At 39.3% G+C, this 18,810-nt stretch overlaps 2 protein-coding genes across 6 annotated transcripts in view; both read left to right on the top strand.

The window, feature by feature from the left end:
• Positions 1-1,438: 1,438 nt before the first annotated feature.
• LOC113006658 (uncharacterized) lies at positions 1,439-12,392 on the top strand. Of its 2 annotated transcripts, none has more exons than XM_026142742.2 (3): positions 1,439-1,593; positions 2,246-2,342; positions 5,040-12,392. In XM_026142742.2, exon 3 carries the CDS (start codon positions 5,065-5,067, stop codon positions 11,707-11,709), a length of 6,645 nt encoding a protein of 2,214 aa, XP_025998527.1. In that variant the 5' UTR covers positions 1,439-1,593; positions 2,246-2,342; positions 5,040-5,064; the 3' UTR covers positions 11,710-12,392. The 2 variants fall into 2 exon arrangements, with proteins under 2 accessions (XP_025998527.1, XP_025998526.1); XM_026142741.2 differs by having other exon boundaries at positions 2,246-2,355.
• Positions 12,393-14,597: 2,205 nt separating this feature from the next.
• The window catches only part of itsn2a (intersectin 2a), a 44,995-nt gene continuing 40,782 nt past the window's right edge, over positions 14,598-18,810 (top strand). For 3 of the 4 annotated variants that reach the window (XM_026193952.2, XM_026193949.2, XM_026193953.2), the window contains exon 1: positions 14,598-14,730. The gene's annotated coding sequence lies outside the window, so the exon portion shown is untranslated. Of the gene's footprint in view, positions 14,833-18,810 lie in introns of all 4 variants that reach the window. The other variant, XM_026193951.2, reaches the window with a different exon arrangement.

Below are 18,810 nucleotides of genomic sequence, written 5' to 3'. Positions count from 1 at the left end.
GCAATAGCAAAGCTACATATTAAGGCGAAGGAGAATGATCTACATTGTGGTAATATGATAACAGAACTGGACACCGAGAAAAAATATCCATATTATGACAGAGCTGGACGCTTGTTGAGTATTTAGTCCAAGATGAAGCTGCAGGATCTTCTGGGTGTAGTTTAATTGCCTAATTTCCAGTCTTTGAAAGTGGATTAGAAATTGAGGCTGCACAACAAGGATGTGAACTGTAGGTCCAAAAACTGAGAGCAGTAAAAAAAAAAAAAAAAACGGGGCGGGGGGAATGTGAATACTTTACACCTAAGGAAAGGATTCAAAACAATAGAGTTTTGGGTTGAAAGCCTGAAGAGATGACCAGGTTTTACTGCTAATGGCTGCAGAAATGACATAAAGGGTTTCTGTATGATTCTTTGAAAATATTTAAGCATTTTTTCTCCTTTCTTTAGTCACTTTTAGTGATTTTATAATAGAAAAGAATTACATGATGGTGAATTTTACTTTGTAAATGCAATATTTTCTTATTCATTTGATCCAGTACCTGTTTGGGAGATCCTTTTGATTATCTTTCTTTTATAAAACTACTAAAAAGAACTATAACATGCCATTATTGTATATCAGGCAGTATTGATTAGTGGTAGTGTATTGCTCTTTGTGCTTATCTCTAAATTCAGTTAAAGCATCAAGACTCCTGGTGGCTTCTGGTTATTTGCTTAAATCTCATGGATTGTGAGTATGCATGTGCAGACAGTTGTCCTGTTCTGAGCTATCATTTCATCAGCTGAAACAATATATGAAAATATCAGATTGTGTAACACTTGAGCGCCTTCCTTGACCACCTACCTTCACAAGTTCTACAAGCCTTATAAATGCAATTACTTACAAATGACTGCATCCCTTCTTCACATGGGCCTCTCAGAAAATGGAATCGTTTTAGCTTTTTACTTTTAACTTTTTAACTTTGTACTGATTCAGCAAACCCAGACATAGAGCTAAGGTCAAATTGATGCGCTTTCAAAATAAAAGTCTTACAAGTGTAAACTAAACTAGGACAGCAGCAGGTGACACAGCAGTCACTACAGCCTTTGCATTTATTAAGCGGTTGTACCACTTAATGAATTCGACTTCATTCACATCTTTTCTTTTTTTTCTTTTTCAGAATTCTTTTTTCTCAGAATTCTGACTTTTTTCCCTCAGAATTCAGGAAAAGAAGAAAAAAAAGGACGTGCCCACTTTTTTCCCCCAGTGGCCCTAATCCTCTTCCGTAGTTACAACACTAAATTTCACCATTTCCAAGATTTTTTTAAAGATTAATCCAAGCCTGTGTGCAACTTTTCAAGCATTTGTTTTGTTTTTTAACAAACCTTGCTTCATCTAATGTATTGAGTTTGCCGATCAAGTATTGCACTTTTATTTTGAAGTAGTGGTGCTCTTCTGTGACGTCACTTCCATAACAGTGCTGTGCATCGTCTATAGTCTCCCTCCTGAAATTCAGGGACTTCAACTCCGCTGCATCCTTCAAACGTTGTGCCGCAAAGAAGTGCGTAGTTTTACCAAGTGAGAACCACGGCCGTGTGAATGTTGTGCACACTTTGGGTAAGCTTCATCCTGTTTGCGGGCTCCTTTTTGACGTCGCTTTGCCGTTGAAGTAGCTGTTTGTAACGACTTCACATCGCCATGTTTAGGTGGAAAGTAGTAAATGCAAACCCTCGATTAGGTTTTTCTTCCGCTGGACCACTTTTAGCACTGCTGCCGTGTTAAATACATGGATGGCATCCTTTTAGTAATAGTAATTGGACTGTGTTTTTTTCCAGATAGCTCAGTGAATTATTGTGATGCACTTCAGTGTTCAGAAGCATTTGGTGCAGTCAAAATAATCGCCATCTGCTGGTCAAAATGCTTTGTTTGGAAAGGACTGTCCAAAAGGTTTCACTTTTATTCAGTAAAGCTGTTTTAACTAATTATTGTTGAATTTGCTCATTTTTTTTAAAGAGTCTGTATCCTTTCGTTTAAGTGCCGTGGTAGACAAAAAATACCCCCAGTTTGTCCTTTTGTCAAAGGAACACCTGGTTTGTTTTTCTCCTGGTTAACGGCCCCACTTTCACTGAAGTGTAGCTCACAAACACATGCCCACAGTGTTTGTGAGATGGTGTCTAACAGGGCTGCATGTTTTTATCGTTCTTTAAGGAAGAGCTAAAGAATCAATACATTTATTATTTTTCAAATAAGCTTTTCATTTTTCATGCAGGGCTACAGTGTATCCACACGATCTCTTTGCTACTTGGATGACAGCAAAGGGACCAGAGCAGGTACCAGACATGCTGGATATGCTGATGTTGGGCAGAGTAAGTAGCCAGAGTAAGTACACTGAAGTTTCACACACAGATCATCGTCTTTTTCTCTGAATTTGTTCATACAGTACAAACGAATTTCGAAGTGCCTTAGACTGCGATAGCAGTAAACGCATATCTTCAAGCTGAACGATACTAAAAGTATACGATCTTTCATTCCCATTTTTTTAATTTTATTTTTTTTATTTTTTTTATTTAAATTAATGATCATAACGATTAGAAACAAAAATATTCAAAACAAAAACATCTAAAATATTGTAGGGTTTTGGATAACTTTTTACTTTCTTTTCGTCAACACAAAAAAAAGACAAAACAGGACAAAAAGAAGTTTCTGATATATCCTGCAAAATAGTGCAGAAGTATAATACAGCCCCTTGAAATAAATTATAAATAAAAATATGTTTAGGAGGGACCAAATGTAATTTTTTTTGTGCACAGCTTCCACTTGGAAACTGCACCTTTAGACAATGTGTTTTGTTGTGTAGAGAAATGGGGAGGTTGCAGAATGAAGCATGAAAGCCTTTTGATTTTTAAGGATTCTGACTCGGTAACATGCACATTAGTATAGCACAATTGGCTGGTGTGCATATTTCATATTTTTGCTGCACCTAGCTCAAGGTAAAAAAAAAACATTTCTACCATCTGCTTTTGGTATTCCAGCCAATTACAGTAGCTTGTCAAGAAATGAAACATGCACCAGAGATGAAAAGCTCTCAAACTAACAAGGCTGTGAACACTTGGACTGATTCTTATGTAGCAGATTTCTACTTGAGGAATTAAAGCACTTAATATAACCATCTGCCACCAGATGGCACATCGTTGTTGAGAAACACCATAAATATGATAATCTAGGCATCATCTGTTTGTCAAAACTATTAGAATGAAATCGCGAATACAAGCATCAGAAATTAGCTTTGTCTGATGGGCGCTCCCGTAGTCATAGGGTGAGGAGTTGAGTCATTTGAGAGGGGTTAACACGTCAATTGCCTACTCCTCCACATCGAAAAGAGACAGCTAAAGCTCCTGGGTGCACCTCCTGGTTGCTGCTGGGCACATCCTACCAGGAGGATTGTTTCTTGGTTTTAGACTAGTCAGTTAATTTAACTTTTTTCTTCATTTAATTAACTAAGAAATGAGTCGCCTACATCCTAATGTAGGTCGGGGGTTCGAATCCGCTGAACGGGTACCCTGAGGTACTCCTGAGCAAGGTACCGTCCCTACACACTGCTCCCCGGTGCGCCTGCTTAGTGGCTACCCACTGCTTCACTGAGTGAATGGGTCAAGTGCAGAGAGTAATTTCCCCGCGGGGATCAATAAAGTATCCATTATTATTATTATTAATTCACACACACTCATATCCTGATGAATGGATCAGACAGCAACTTGAGGTTTAGTATCTTGCCCAAGACTACTTAGGCAATTAGACTGGAGATTGGAGCAGGCAGAGATTGAACCATCAAGGTTATGATTGGTCTACAGCCACCACAATGTACAATGAAGTCATGTAAATATTCAAAAAGTCTGCATGCAGGGATTCTTATTTAATAGGTTTGTTATGCCTAAAGAGTACACGCAATGTCATTTCTGAGTGCAAAAAACTCCACTGCATTGCTTATTTGATGTTATCAAATACCCAAGAGTTATAGAAATTTAAAAAAAAAACCCTAGAGTTGCTGCTTGAACTTAATAAATAAAACTTAATGAAAAGCTCTAAAAATTGTGCATTACATCATAACAACTTTGCTTATTTGTAATTTTTTTTTTTTTTTTGAGGGGGGGTTGCAAAAGCAAAATGAAAGTCTTCATGCTAAAAACCATTAATAATGATATTAAAATATAATTACATTACTTCATGATATTAAAAAAAATTGGGGGCTGCTTTTGGGAATTATTTTGTGACGTAACTGGGGTTGGGCAATGTGGCTAAAAGCCATTATTGCTGAATTTCTAGGTAATAATTCAAGATCAGAATCCTCAGTTTGCCCACCAATTTAGTTTAACGTATGTGATCATGTTATGAATGGCTGTGGCCCTGAACTCAGTCCCTATTAACAAATAGGCCAAAGCTTCGGACTACAATTGGTTACAAGTGTCTGTCCCACTTTGGCCGTCTCATCATGGCCTCTTACTGTTATCATAGCCAGTAAGAGTCCAAAAGTCCGATCTGCACTGGTATAAATCAGATAATATAATTAAAATGTAAAATTTCACAAATAAATATTCTTAGCTCAGGGTCAAGTTTCAAAACAGCAGCCCTATGTCTAGTATGAGAACAGATAATATGCTCAAAGATAAAGGTAAAAGATGGAAAAAAATAAAGAAATATTTAGGGAAGCTGGCAGCGTAAGCATGTTTGTTTCACATGTAGACCAGTGCCAAAGTTAATGGAGCTCTGATTCAGTAGGACTACCGTACTGTTAAAATACTATCGATATGTGCGTTTTTGTTTTTTTGTTTTTGTCCTGCACACTGTTGTACACTGTGGCTTGCAATGTACTGAGCTAGCTGTAGTCTTGCAGTATGTCTGTGCCCCGGTATCAAAACCCAAAGCTTACAAAATTATAATGAAGTGGGTAGAATAAAGTGCACTATTATTTTTCTCGGCTGTTATAGTGTGAAAATTGGTACATTTAGACTGAGTTAATGAGTTATGGTTCATATATAATGTATACTATTTTTGTTTCCACACAGGAATAGGGGGCGCAAAGATACGAAAATGGAACTGAAGATGGAGGACACCAACCCAAATAGACTGAAGGACAGCAAAAGGATGGATGCCAACACTGTCTGGCAATGGCGGATTATGCACGTAAAAAAATACTCAAGAAGCCCCGAACCATTCCATTACAGCAATAAAATTGGATTAGATTTTAATGTTGGATCCACGGCACAGAAACTGGATTTACAATTACTGACAAACGGGGTCATGCTTGAAATCTGTGACTTTGCTAAAATGGTTACAAAGGGTAAAAGCCACTTTATCATGAACATTCTGGAGAACAATTTTGATCTTGGTTTGGAAAATGAGCAACAACGGATTCATTTTAGAGCTCAGATTTCACACAAGCTCAAGGACCTGATGAGGAGGCCTCCTAAAGAAAAACTTGACATTGCTGCTCTTTTTGGTTCTTCTTTTGTGCCAGTGTGTGCCAGAAGCATCAAAAAAGAACAGAATGTGGGAGCCGATTGCCAGTATTTCGGTTTCCAGCTGAAGAAAGAAGATAATGGTAGACATACAAGCAAAATTCCTTGCTCACAAACATCTGAAAAAAAGATTGACCGACTACATGCTGATGTCAGCGATGATGAAGAGGAAATTGAGTGCTTAGGGGCGCAGTTAAAAGAAGAAATCAGAGGAGATGTTCTCCCATTTTCATACCCTTACTGTGAAGAAATTGGTTTGCGCTTTGAAAGTGGTGCAAAACAAAGCCTTGATCCAGGTTTATTGACAAATGGTATGATGGTAGAACTGGTAGACTTTACTAGAGTACTGATTGCATCCTACAGCTCTATTATTCTCAGTGTCCTGAAGCATAATTTTGAACTTGACCTTCAAAATCAACAGGACAAAAAGCAAGTTTTGTTCAGCGTGTCCCAACTGTTGAAAAGGAGAAAAAAACTTAAGAGCACTGGTACTAAAATAAGTCCACATTTTAAGAATGAGCCGTTTTCCTTTGAGACAAATCCCTTTAAAAGAGCTCCCACACAGCTGACTATGGAAGAACTTCTATACGAGAGCTTGAAGAAAAGAAGAAAATACAATTCAAAAGCAAATATGCAAAATGAATGTGACATGGAAGAAGAGACAATGGAAACGGAAAGTAACATGTGGAAGCTGCGTGCTAACCGTGTGAAACAAATCCTGCTGGTACTAGACAAAGAGTACTGTACATTCTTCAGGCCCAATAAAGCAAATTTGGAATTCAATATTGGGTTTGGGCCCAAGAAAAACTTGAGTGGTGACTATCTGACCAATTCTGTTCTGTATAAAGTTGCTCGATTTGCCTTGGCAATGAATTCATCCCAGCAGGAATTCATCATGGAGATTCTTGAGAAGAACTTTGACTTAGGCCTGAAGAACAAGTCTTATAAACCTACCTTTGCATGTGAACTCATGAGTAGAGTAAGACAGCTTCAGAAATGCGAGGTTCCGGTCAAATTCTCTAAAGAAGTTTTTGAACTTCCTCGTCCTGTTCCATCATTCAGAATGACATCTCAGAGAATGGACATTGTTAGCCCAGACCTCAGCAGCAGATCGAATGTGAAGGAATCTGATATGGCTCCTTCAAATTCTCCTGACTCACAAGCTGAAACTAAACTAAGTCCAAATGATGTAACTACAACTGATTTACCAGTCCATCTACATGAAACTGAACCCAAGCCACATACTGAAACCAAACCTGAAATAAAGTCAGAGAAAAATGTCCATCCTTATCACTTCTGCAAGGAGATTGGTCTGAAACTTCATGTCAGCTGCAGTCAACAAAAACACAAACTTGACATCAGCAAACTGACCAAAGGAGCAATGATGGAAGTAACAAACTTTGCTGAAAAGTTGTGTGGAACATTTGAGCAGATTTGTCTGGATGTTCTCAGACACAACTTTGAGCTTGATTTGCAAAGTGTCGATTCAGAACTTGCAAGAAATATTCTTGCACACATTCCGGCTGCAAATGAAGAAAGAAATCTTGTGACCCGTGTAACCCATGGGAAATCGAAGCACCCGAAAAGAGATTACCCAATTCTCCCGACACTGAATTGCCAGAATAACCCAAATACAGAAGCATGTAGAGCTGATTCTACTGAGGAAAATGTACACAAAGATGTAAGCAGTACCACTGACACTGAACAACAAGATGACCTCAACTCAGCGCTGTGGAAATTGAGACGTATTCAAATTCAGCACATCCTCTCAGTACCTCATGGAGAACACTGCCCACTTTATTCTTACTCTAGATGTAAGAAATTGGGCATCGACTTTAATGTAGGATCTGGAATAAAACTAAATCTTGACCCAAAGTTACTTACCAATGGCATCATGGTTGAAGTTAACACGTTTGCCGAAGCAATGTTGTCATCTACAAAAGATTTCATCACAGCAATCCTGGAGTACAACTTTGATTTAAATTTGAACAGCGAGGCAAGTCGCAATGCCTTTGGAAAGAAGCTTATGCGAAACTCTGGAGCAATGAAGACAAAGAAACTAGCTGCATCTCAGAAGAAAATACTTTTTCAACTGCCTGACTCAAAATCTGTAGATGAATATACTCCATATTGCCCCAAATGTTATCAAGACAGAATTAAGCGTCATCAAGATAAATCGCAGTCTGGTCGCGTCCCTGAGCAGCCCCAAACTGGGTCAGATGTTTGTGCTGATGCAAAGGCAGAAAGTACTCAAAATGATCGAACCTCTATTTCTGCAGCAACAAGAAAGACTATAATGAGCTGTTACCCCTCATGCAGGAAAATGGGTTTAAGACTCCGCGTGAGTAAAGCACACCGTAAACGTAAACTCGAAACACGTGCTTTGACCTGGGGTGTTATGTGTGAGGTTTATTCTTTTGCCAGGAAACTGAGTGGAACAAAGCATAAACTTGTCAATGATATTCTTGAGCACAACTTCAACTTGGACAAACAGACTCTAGACCTCAATCCTTCAATGTTGTTCTGTAGAGTACAGCCACGAGAAGGAGAGCATGCCTGGTTCAATGATGTTTTTGTTATTCAGGCACCTCGCAAATGTCCTGTTATTGGGGTTAAAAGGGAAGGACAATCCACCACGCAGACAAATGAATGGAAAGAAACGATCAGAAAAAGACAGCTGGACATGCAGGCAAAGAAGAAAAGGGCCATGGTGTCAAGTGATTATGCCAATGATAGTGTAGGAAGGATTGGATTTGATGAAATGGGTTTGAGTCTAGACGAAACAGTTGGAGTGGACTATTGCTACATGTGTCCTATAGAAGCAGACACACTCACAGATTCAGAAAACAGCGGGAATGAGGATGACATAGAAAACCCAACATCATCTTGCATCTCTGCTCCTTTCCATACCACCACTGATAGTTCCTTCAGTTCAGCAATCGTAGACACAGATATGGACCTGCCATCTCCAAGTCAGCCAGATGAAAGTGGGCTGCTAGAATATGAAGAGGAGGAAGAGATTCCAACAGATGTACCAAATGAATTTGACATGAAAGAAGAGGAAAAGGAAATGGAGAGTAACATGTGGAAGCTGCGTACTCACCGTGTGAAACAAATCCTTCTAGTCCTAGACAAAGAGTACTGTCCATTCTTCAGGCCCAAGAAAGTTAACCTAGAATTCAATATTGGGTTTAGACCCAAGAAAAATTTGAGTGCTGACTGTCTGACCAATTCTGTTCTGTATAAAGTTGCTCGGTTTGCCTTGGCAATGAGTTCATCCCAGCAGGAATTCATCATGGAGATTCTTGAGAAGAACTTTGCATTAGACCTAGAGAGCAATAGCCACAGATACACCATTGCATGTGAACTGATGAATAAAATAAGACAGCTTCAGGAATATGAAGATCCAGTCAAATTCTCAAAAGAGGTATTTAAACTCCCCGATTCCATGTTTTCAATAGGCACAAGATACCAGAGCATGGACAGCAGCATATCAAGATTGGATGAGTCTGATGTTGAACCCTCACATCCCCCTGATTCAGATGGTGAAACTAGACCAGACCCACATGTGTCAACTATACCAGGTTTACCAGCTGGTCCACCGAAAACAATATCCGAGGAAAGTGTGAACCTGTATCCCTTCTCCAAGGAGATTGGTCTGAAGTTGCATGTAAGCTGCAGTCAACAGAAAAACAAACTTGATGTCAACAAACTGACCAAAGGAGCAATGATGGAAGTGACAAACTTTGCTGAAAAGTTGTGTGGGACATTTGAGCAGATTTGTCTGGACGTTCTCAGACACAACTTTGAGCTTGATTTGCAAAACGTCAATTCTGAACTTGCTAGACATATTCTTGCACAAATTCCTGTTGCAAATGATCATAGAAATGTGGCAACCTGGGTTGCCCAAGCAAAGCAAAAGAACACACGAAGAGATTATCCAATAGTCATGAAACTGAATTGCCAATACAAGCCAGATGCAGAAATATGTAGTGCTGCATCTACTCGAACAGTCAAGCACCAAAATGTAAGCACTTCCTCTGACAAGCAACAAAATGACCTAAATTCAGTTCTATGGAGATTGCGTATCAATCAAATTCAACGCATCCTCTCAGTGCCTCATGGAGAACATTGCCCACTGTATTCTTACTCCAGGTGTAAGAAATTGGATATGGATTTTAATGTCGGATTTGGAGTAAAGCAAAATCTGGACCCAAAGTTATTGACCAACGGCGTCATGGTTGAAGTTAACACATTTGCCGAAGCAATGCTGTCATCCACAAAAGACTTCATCATGGAGATCCTGGAGTATAATTTTGATCTAAATTTGAACAGTGAGCTATCTCACATTGCCTTCGCAGAGCAGCTCATGCAAACCATTACAACACTGAAGTCAAAAAAATTCAGCCTGCCTCAAAAGAAAAAGCTTTTTAAACTCCCTCTGTCAGTTTTCTTTGAGGAATATACTCCAGATTGCCCCAAATGTCATCAAGATAAAAATGGCAAGCTTGTCCAGGATGAATCTCACTCTGGTAATGTGCTTTGCCATCCTCTTGCCGTGACCAGCGTCATCTCTACTAACGCAAGCAGCACGGTAAAAAAGCCTCCAGATGATCAAACCTCTTTTTCTGCATCAGTAGAAACAATATTGAACACTTACCCTCTCTGCAAGAAAATAGGTTTAAGCCTATGTGTGGACAAAGCTCACCCAAAACTTAAACTCGACACATGTGTTTTGACGTGGGAGGTCATGTGCGAGGTGTATTCTTTTGCCAGGAAACTGTGCGGGACAAAGCACAAGCTTGTCAATGATGTTCTTGAGCACAACTTCAGCTTGGACAAGCAGAGTCTAGACATGAATCCTTCAGTGCAGTTCTACAGAGTGAATCCACATGATGGAGAGCCCGCCTGGTTCAGCGAAGTTTTCATTATTCAGCCACCTCGCACATTTCAAGTCATTGAGAGTGCAGAAGAAGAGCTTCCCACTGTGCAGAGAAATGAATGGAAGGAAACGGTTCGAAAAAGACAACTGGAAATGCAAGCAAAGAAGGAAAAAGCCATGCTGTTAAGTAATACTCTGAGTGCTGTGACATTAACAAAGAATAAGCAGAAAAATCTCTATCCTATTTGCAAGAAAATAGGTCTGGACCTTGATGTTTCATCAAAATCAGCGGACAAAAAAAAGCTGAACTTGAAGTTACTGACATCATCGGTGCTGTTGGAAATACAGAAATTTGCAGCAACGAAAAGGAACCAGTATTTCCCAGCTATTTTGTTTGACATCCTAGACTATAACTTTGAGATTAGCTCACAGCATCACAGGCGCTGGGAATTTTCAATCGCTGCTGCAACCAAATTCCATTCGATGATCAGACAGTATCGAAATACTGGAATAGAAAAGATCTTCAAGTTACCATTTCTGTCTGGACCCAAACTCCCACAGAGCTTAACACAAAATCTGCAAAATAATAAAAGTGCTCATAGAGTGGATGGAAACCAATGTGTGCAGCCAGCAACATATCATGCAATCCAAATGCAGCCAGTGACAATAATGCAGATGAATGTCAACCCTATGAACATCCCTACGATTACCTCCATTTTTACACCTATGATTACCTCTGTAATCAACCCTATGGTTACCCCTGTGATTAACCCAACAATTACCCCAATTTTTACACCTCCAGTTACCGTCATTAATACCCCTACAATTGCCCCCATGAGCACCTCTACACTTACCCCCATGAATACCCCTACGATTACCTCCACCAGTACCACCACAACTGTAGGTTGTGACGGTTTTCTTCCAGGAAACCTCCAAATTAAAGAGGAGGAAGATGATCCACGTTATGGCAATATGCCATCACTGGATGTTGAAACAAACCATCACCAAGGTAATGATGATGTAAGAACTGACTTAAACACTGAGGCTGCCAAGAATTTAGTCCCAGGTCATCCTGCAGGCTCCCTTGGGCATACCGCATGTCCAACCTCTGAAAGCAATAATGGAAGCAAGTCATCACAGCCCTCTGATGGATGTGTGCAAACTGCATCTCTAAGTAGTGAGACTGTCATAAAAACCGAGTCAGACACTGAGGGATACATGGATTACTACATGGTAACTGTAGGTCAGGACACAGAGATAAAAGAGGAGCAGGAACATGTGCCAGCTGGAAGTGCAGAAAGTGAAGTGGATGTTAAACAGGAATGTGAGTGTTAATGGAAAAAAAATGTCTTTTGTATAGACCATTAAGTTTGAATAATGTTGCCTTAATCCCTGTGAAAAGCTTTTTGTTGTTGATGGAGAAGGAGAGTTCAATCTTTTTTCTTTCTTTTCTTTTTTTTTTTTTTTTTTTAAAGCGATCTCAATCTATACAAATATAGTAGAGCTATGGGTTAAAAGCCTGAAAAGATGGCTCATATTGACCAAAAGCTTTCAGGGCAAATGTCTGCAGCATGGAACCACATGTGTTATTTCCCTTCTGTAGCAGCCTTTTAGTACTCTAATTTATAACAAAGAATTTGGATGTTGAACTTCATAGATGTTGTTTCCTTTTTTTCCCTTTTCTTCTTTCTTTTTATCCATTGAGGTATCCTGGACTGTTTGTAAAATGTTTATCATTCTCTTGCTTTTTGTTTTATATATTTTACTCTTTTTTTTTCTTTTTTTTACATATGTATGTATTTCACTTTATAAATGAGCAAACATAGAAATACGTCATTGTGTAAATATGTATATACAAACGTTTTTCAGATAATTTTCCAGAATGGCAACAATAATGTAAATTACTAAAACTGATCCTGCAACACAAATAAATGTATGTATTCATATTTGAGGTAATATACACATTGATAGCTCACTGTATGTACATTTTGTATAAAGGTTTGAAAGCTCGAACCTGTCATATCGTCATGGTGTGTTTTATTTATATATATATATATGTGTGTAAATATTACAGTGGCGAGCAAATTTTTTAGCTCGCTAACCAATGTAAGGTGTTTGTGATTAATACTTGTATTCCCAACCAAAAAAATTGTCTTGGTGTTTAAATGTTATGCTTGATCAGTTTCTTACTGAAGTCCAGTGTGCCTAATTAACAACAATATAATATTTACTTTTAAACAAGTTTTTGTCAGGTTTCCTGAATATTTGGGTTTTCTTGTGTATGTGTCTAACATTTGCTAAGTATTGCATATTTAATTGTAGCTGAAATTTTCATATTAGAGGCTTAAAGATTAGACTTGGTGTATGATTTTGATGTAATGCCAAAATTGGGCCGTTGGTGGTGCTCAATACTAACATAATTTACTCCTTTTGTGGACCTTATATATTCTACAAACCATATAACCATTAAAAGAAAAACGAGTAAAAGACTTTTTCTACATGGCTTTAGGGATTTTAAAAAGGAATTCTATCCCCAGTTCACTAAAATAAAAAATTCAAAAAGACAAATCACTAAATTGTCTTTTGGGGTGCCACTCTGTTATGTTTTGTATAAGTTGTTTGTAGATTTTGATTATTACTAATATAAGTGGCTGAAAATCCAACATACAGGTGACAAATGAAAGAAAAAAGTGATTTGTGAGCAAGACACAAATGTCTACTGCAAGACAAAATCAGTGTGAAGGACTGGTATAGATAACAACTTTCAGGCTTATGTGCAGCCTTGTGACCTATTACAGATTAATATGAGAAGTGGAGCTGCACAAAAATTCTAATGGAATCTTTGGATAATGGTTTAGTAGAAGGTGGGGGGCTGGAGTATTTAGACATTTTACTTAAGTAAAGGTAATAAAGTATATAAAAATATAAAGCAAGAGCAGAAAACTGCATAACATAGGCATACTTAAATTTTCCCCTCAAAATTCCCTTATTCTGGGACGCTACTGGAGGGATGCTCATCGTTGTTCCTAAAGAAATTCCCTGGCCTAATGCTTGACTTCATTAATGCACAGCAAAGCATTTAGTGAGGTTTTGCAGAATGCGGACTGAGCCACCACTCGCATCAGAATGGAAATGTTTCACCTTTGGATAAACCTAATCTCTCAAGACAACCTTACATCTAAGAGTTCAATAGGGGCAGAGTGTGAAAGTTCTTCATTTAATTAGTCACCCATCTACAGTATTTCGAGATAGTTTGCTTCCAAGAACTGAGAATTTCTTGTCATTCATCATATTTACGTACTTTGTTACGAAAAGCTAGTCATAAAAACATAATTTGTTCCCATTTCTTTTGTTGGATGCACAAAAAATGCCAAAGGTAAATACGTTTGACAGGGATAAAATAGTATCTTTGCTCCAACAAGGTGGTTGCCAAAGAACTATTACTTAAAACTTGGGATATTTCACCATGGTGTGCATGGTGTCCTTAAAACATTTGAAGAAACTGGACAATTGGAGGACAAAAGAAGAATGATTTCTAATCTCAATGAGAGTTTTACCTGGATAACTAAAGGACTAATAGAAAACAAGAAGTGGCAGGCCTTAAAAAAAGACTGTACAGCTGATGAACCATATCTGAAAGTTAAGGTCAAACACAGCTCCTGAAAAATTATGTGATTATGAATGCAGAAAGGTACAGTCAGATTTTGATCTACCATGTTTTGCAATCTGGAACTCATCTCATTGGTAACGGTTTAATTTGTCAGCTTGAAAATGATCCCAAACACACTCACAATGCAATAAAAGCATATGTGATTAGAAAAACACACAATGGAACACTATCGATCATGGATTGGCCTCCGCAGAGCTTGGAGGTGGACAATACTGAAGCAATGTGGGGTCATATTGATGGAGAATGGAAGAAAAGAAAGCCAAAATCCAAAGAAAGAGCTATGAATGTTCTTCAATAAGCCTGGATAATTATTATTAAAGAAATGACAAGAAAGCGTCAATAGAAGGTGGTCATTAAGGTGGTTTTTGCCTCTCTTTTTCTATGTGTCTATGTACGTTTTCATAAATCTCTCTACTTCTTTCACATTCTCCCAGAAAAATATACTTAAAACTTTTTCAGAGCACTGTACATCTGAAGGAGTTGAACAGTAGTTCGTTCCCTTTTGAGTTTTATTTTTGAAAGACAAAGCCGGAAGTCTTCCGCGCACTTCCGCGTAGCTTGACTCTTGGAACTGAAGACGCCCATTTCCAGTCCACACCCGCCCGGCTGCTGGATCGATCCTCCCCTCTTCAGTAGCTGGATCGTCACCCTGGATGCCGATCAGCACCGCTATTCTACCGCAACAGGTAAAAGAATAGAAATCATTCCCACGCTTATACCGAACAAAATGCATGACTTGCTGGATACTGTCGCTGAAGATTTTCTTCCCCTCTACCTGTTCTTTCAAGGTAAGTGGGATGTCCTGCTTTATTAAACCCAGCATTTAAAAAGGCGAGGCAGTGCAGCGTATTAACAACGAGGTTTGTCTACCTGCAGTACAGCCCATTGTTAATGTTTCATCCTGAAAATATGTGGAGCTCTCAAACCTGTCTCTGAGCCACTAGTGCCAGTCTTTTGTCTGCGTTATGGATGAAGAGCACCCCATATGGCTGAAAACTGGTTCTTCAGATCTTTTCACTGTTTACTCATTAATTTTGCTTGTTTGAATAAGGCGGAGAAGAGGAAAAGGAAAACTAACCTGGATTTAAAGAGAAATTCATTTTTTAAAGCAGTCAAAATAGATTTAGGCTCTAAATTACTAGTCTTTTTTTCAAGATAATATAATTATCTATGTATATTATTAGATATATACTGTCTGATAATATATATACTATGTGCAACAACGACAAGCAGGGAATGGCATATTGTTTTTATGATAAAAGGTGTAACTCCAAAGGTTATTCCTGTGTTCCCTCAGGTACTACTTAAAGGAAATGACATGCTTCCCTGTGACTATTAAACATGCTGAAAATCACTGCTGTGTTTAACCTGAGGGAGAAAATCTATGTGATATTTCTCAAAGTCACTTTAACGGTCTGCTGGGTGTCTGTGCTCACCTTCTTAGGGCAAGCAATTTCCCTAAAAGATGACTTACATTTGGCGCTTCCTCCGTTAAAAGATGGAAAATATAACACGAGGAGGGCCTCCGGTTCGAAGCCCGTCAAATGCGTCTGTTATCTTTATTTTTCCTGATATAAAAAAGTGTCATCAGCTGTTTAATAGTTGAGCAAAGGTGTGAATTTCCATTCTTATATATGAGATGACTGGGGCAGCTTTGGATGTTTATGCACGTACGTGTTGAATCACTGCAGCAAAGACTAATTATAGAGATTGCTTTGTGTGTGCGTGTGTTTTTGTGTGTGTTCTGCTGCCCTCGGTGAAAACAGAACGAGGAGACTTTCTTTGCTGAAGTGGCAAAGTCCATGTGACTGCAATTTCTGTGACATCTGTGCTTTATCCCAGAAGGGACTGTTGCATATCCACCTGCCGAGACTCAAAGCGTTGCGGAATATCCACACGTTCACATAAGTGTACAATACACCAGCGTGTTCGCTGGTGTGGTGAAAGAGGAACCTGATGTGCTTCAGAGTCCATTCTCATATAGCAGTTACAGTGGCATGGATGCTGTATTGAGGTTAATTTGGCATTATTATTATTGTGTCTTAAGTATGTGGGGAAGAAGGTGAGGTTGGAGGTACTGCTGAGTGTGTGTTTTTCACTTCGGGGGTGGGGGGAGTGTACAGGAAGTTAACAAAAAAAGGTGAATCATTTCATTGAGCTGACCCATAAACGTACCAAAAGGATTAGAATGATTCTTCTGTCGGAAGCGTCCCCAATTTTCACCTGCAGCCCACTGGGGGGAAGGTGTGTGGCATGTGTGCGCTTGTGTGTGTCTGCTCTCTTGTGAATAGGAGGAAAATCCCAGCACATGCACACAGGACACACGCATGCACACAGGCTTCTTTCTTCCTCAGGCTTCGCAAAGCTTCCTGGGCTGTGTCCGCTAGAACAGGGTCCCCCTCTGTGTGAGGAGGGTGTGTTGGACACACTCCGCGCACACAGGCCGAAACATTGATATTCACGTCAGACCGGTCCAGTGTGGTGCACACAGGTGTCAATCAGCATGCTGGGCTGAGTCAAAGGTTCTTTGATTCATTTTGTTCCTCAGCACTGCTGGCCCTTAAAGGATTTATGTCTTATTCCTCATATTAGAAACTTTCAAAATGCTTAATGCAATGTTATTTTTAAACATCAGTGTAACATCAAGGCTAGCTTTGCAACTGCTGGCTTTGCAACATCAACCTGTGTAAGTATGAAAATAGCATGTGCCATTTGTTCTTCATTTGCTTCTTAAAGACGCCAAAACTAGAACTAAACTTGCGCTGCAAAGTAATTTCTTCTATGCTCAAATTTTTAATGGTTTATTTTCCGTTATGATTATTTTTGTAGTATTTCGTGTCCAAAAGTTCATTCGGGGATCTGGCATGATTTGAAGTAGCATTGTGAGATGACTGTGTTTCTCTCCACTACATCTGCCATACCAGCAGGGGCCGAGCTGCAAGGTAAATCAAATCAAAGACGCATAATGACATTTTAAAGTTATTTTCAGACATCCAAGGGACTTCAATCAGTGTACCATTTTGTTGTGAACCTGTGCAGGTACAGTCACTGTTGATGTAGAGGGTGTCCTCTTTCCTCTTTTGTTGATTCAGTGCCGTTGTCATCCAGGATATAGCATGTCCTGTTTAAACAGTGGAGTCTCTTCTCTAACCTAGCCAACGGGAGATATTGTTATATTTGACACCAGGTACACCTCAGGGTACAGGGTTGTGTATAAGGGTGGATGAAACTCTGCTAAAGGCCTATACATGTTTGCACATGGAAGTGTTAGGTACACGCAAATAGCATAGAGCCATGTGAAAAAGAAAGTTTGCACAGGACTCTGTGCAGTCCTGGGAAAATCTAAGTACATCCTTTAAGAGCATTTAAGCGGGTAAGAAGCAGCTAGGTGGTGCTAATCCAATGCACTTGATTAACTGATGATCATCAAGTGTGAGCACCTCTGAGGCAGACGTTTTGGCAGTTCAGTTGTTTGTTAACACAGTGACACATCATCTCAGACCATACAGGCCGCAGTTAGCATGTTAGGTGTTAACGTTTGTGAGAGTACACTTAGAAAACGACTGTAGAAGTATGGATTTTTTTGGAGGCGTTGCCTGGAGAAAGTCTCTAAAAGGAATATGGCAGTATTGCTTAGACTAGACAAGACTTCTGGAACAATGTTCCTTGGACAGACAAGACCAAAGTGGAGATGTTTGGCCATAATGCACAGCACCATGTTTGGAGAAAACCAAACGCAGCATATCAGCACAAACCTCTAATACCAATGGTCGAGGATGGTGGTGCAGGGGTGATGATTTGGGCTTATTTTATAGCCACAGGTCCCGGGTACCTTGCAGTCACTGAGTTAACCATGAACTCCTCTGTATACCAAAGTATTCTAGAGTCAAATGGGAGTCCATCTGTCTGACAGCTGAATTTTGACTAATGTAGCAGGACAGTGATCCCAAGCACAGCAGCAAATCCACAGCAGAGCAGCTGAAAAGAAAAGATTCAAGGCGTTGCGATGGCCCAGTCGTGGCCCAGTCCAGAACTCAACCTGGTTCAAATGCTGTAGTGGGACATTGAAGGTGCTGTGAATAAACAAATGAGTTAGGGGAGTCTATGTTAGCTGTCATAGGTAGCGAGAGGCAGGGGACACCCTGGATAGGTCACCATTCTGTCACAGGGCTTAAATATGGAGAAAGACAACCATTCACACCTGTGGCCAATTTAGATTCACTAATTACTCTAACCCTGTGTATGGGACTGGGGAGGATACCAGAGTACCTGGATAGAATAAACTCCACACAGAAAGGCAGCAACCAGACTGCATATGAAAATAACAGTGCTAAGCACCAGATCACTATGGCATCCCTAATCATGAGGGATACTTAGTTTTTCTTAGAAGATTGCATAGAATACTTTGAAGACATTACTTTTTCCACTAGTGCACATGTACTCACACACAGAGACACATACACATAGATGAGCAAACTGCCAACTTTCTGTGTATATATGTGTTAAGAAAATATTTCATTACTTATAGGACCTCATCTCGGGTGAGACACTGATGAGGTTTTAGTACATGGTGATGAGTTAGCCACACAGTTTCAACAGATGGCAACAACAAGGAAAAGTGAGATCACTTCAAGTGAAGTGGGAGACTGAGCACTGTAAATCTTTACTGAGAGAGGTCCATGTATTTGCTTTCTGTTCTTTTCTTTCTTTCTTTCTTTCTTTCTTTCTTTCTTTCTTTCTTTCTTTCTTTCTTTCTTTCTTTCTTT

Source organism: Astatotilapia calliptera, chromosome 15 (genome assembly GCF_964374335.1).
Source record: "Astatotilapia calliptera chromosome 15, fAstCal68.1, whole genome shotgun sequence".
Classification (NCBI taxonomy): Eukaryota; Metazoa; Chordata; class Actinopteri; order Cichliformes; family Cichlidae; genus Astatotilapia; species Astatotilapia calliptera.
This window is presented reverse-complemented; position numbering and strand designations above follow the sequence as displayed.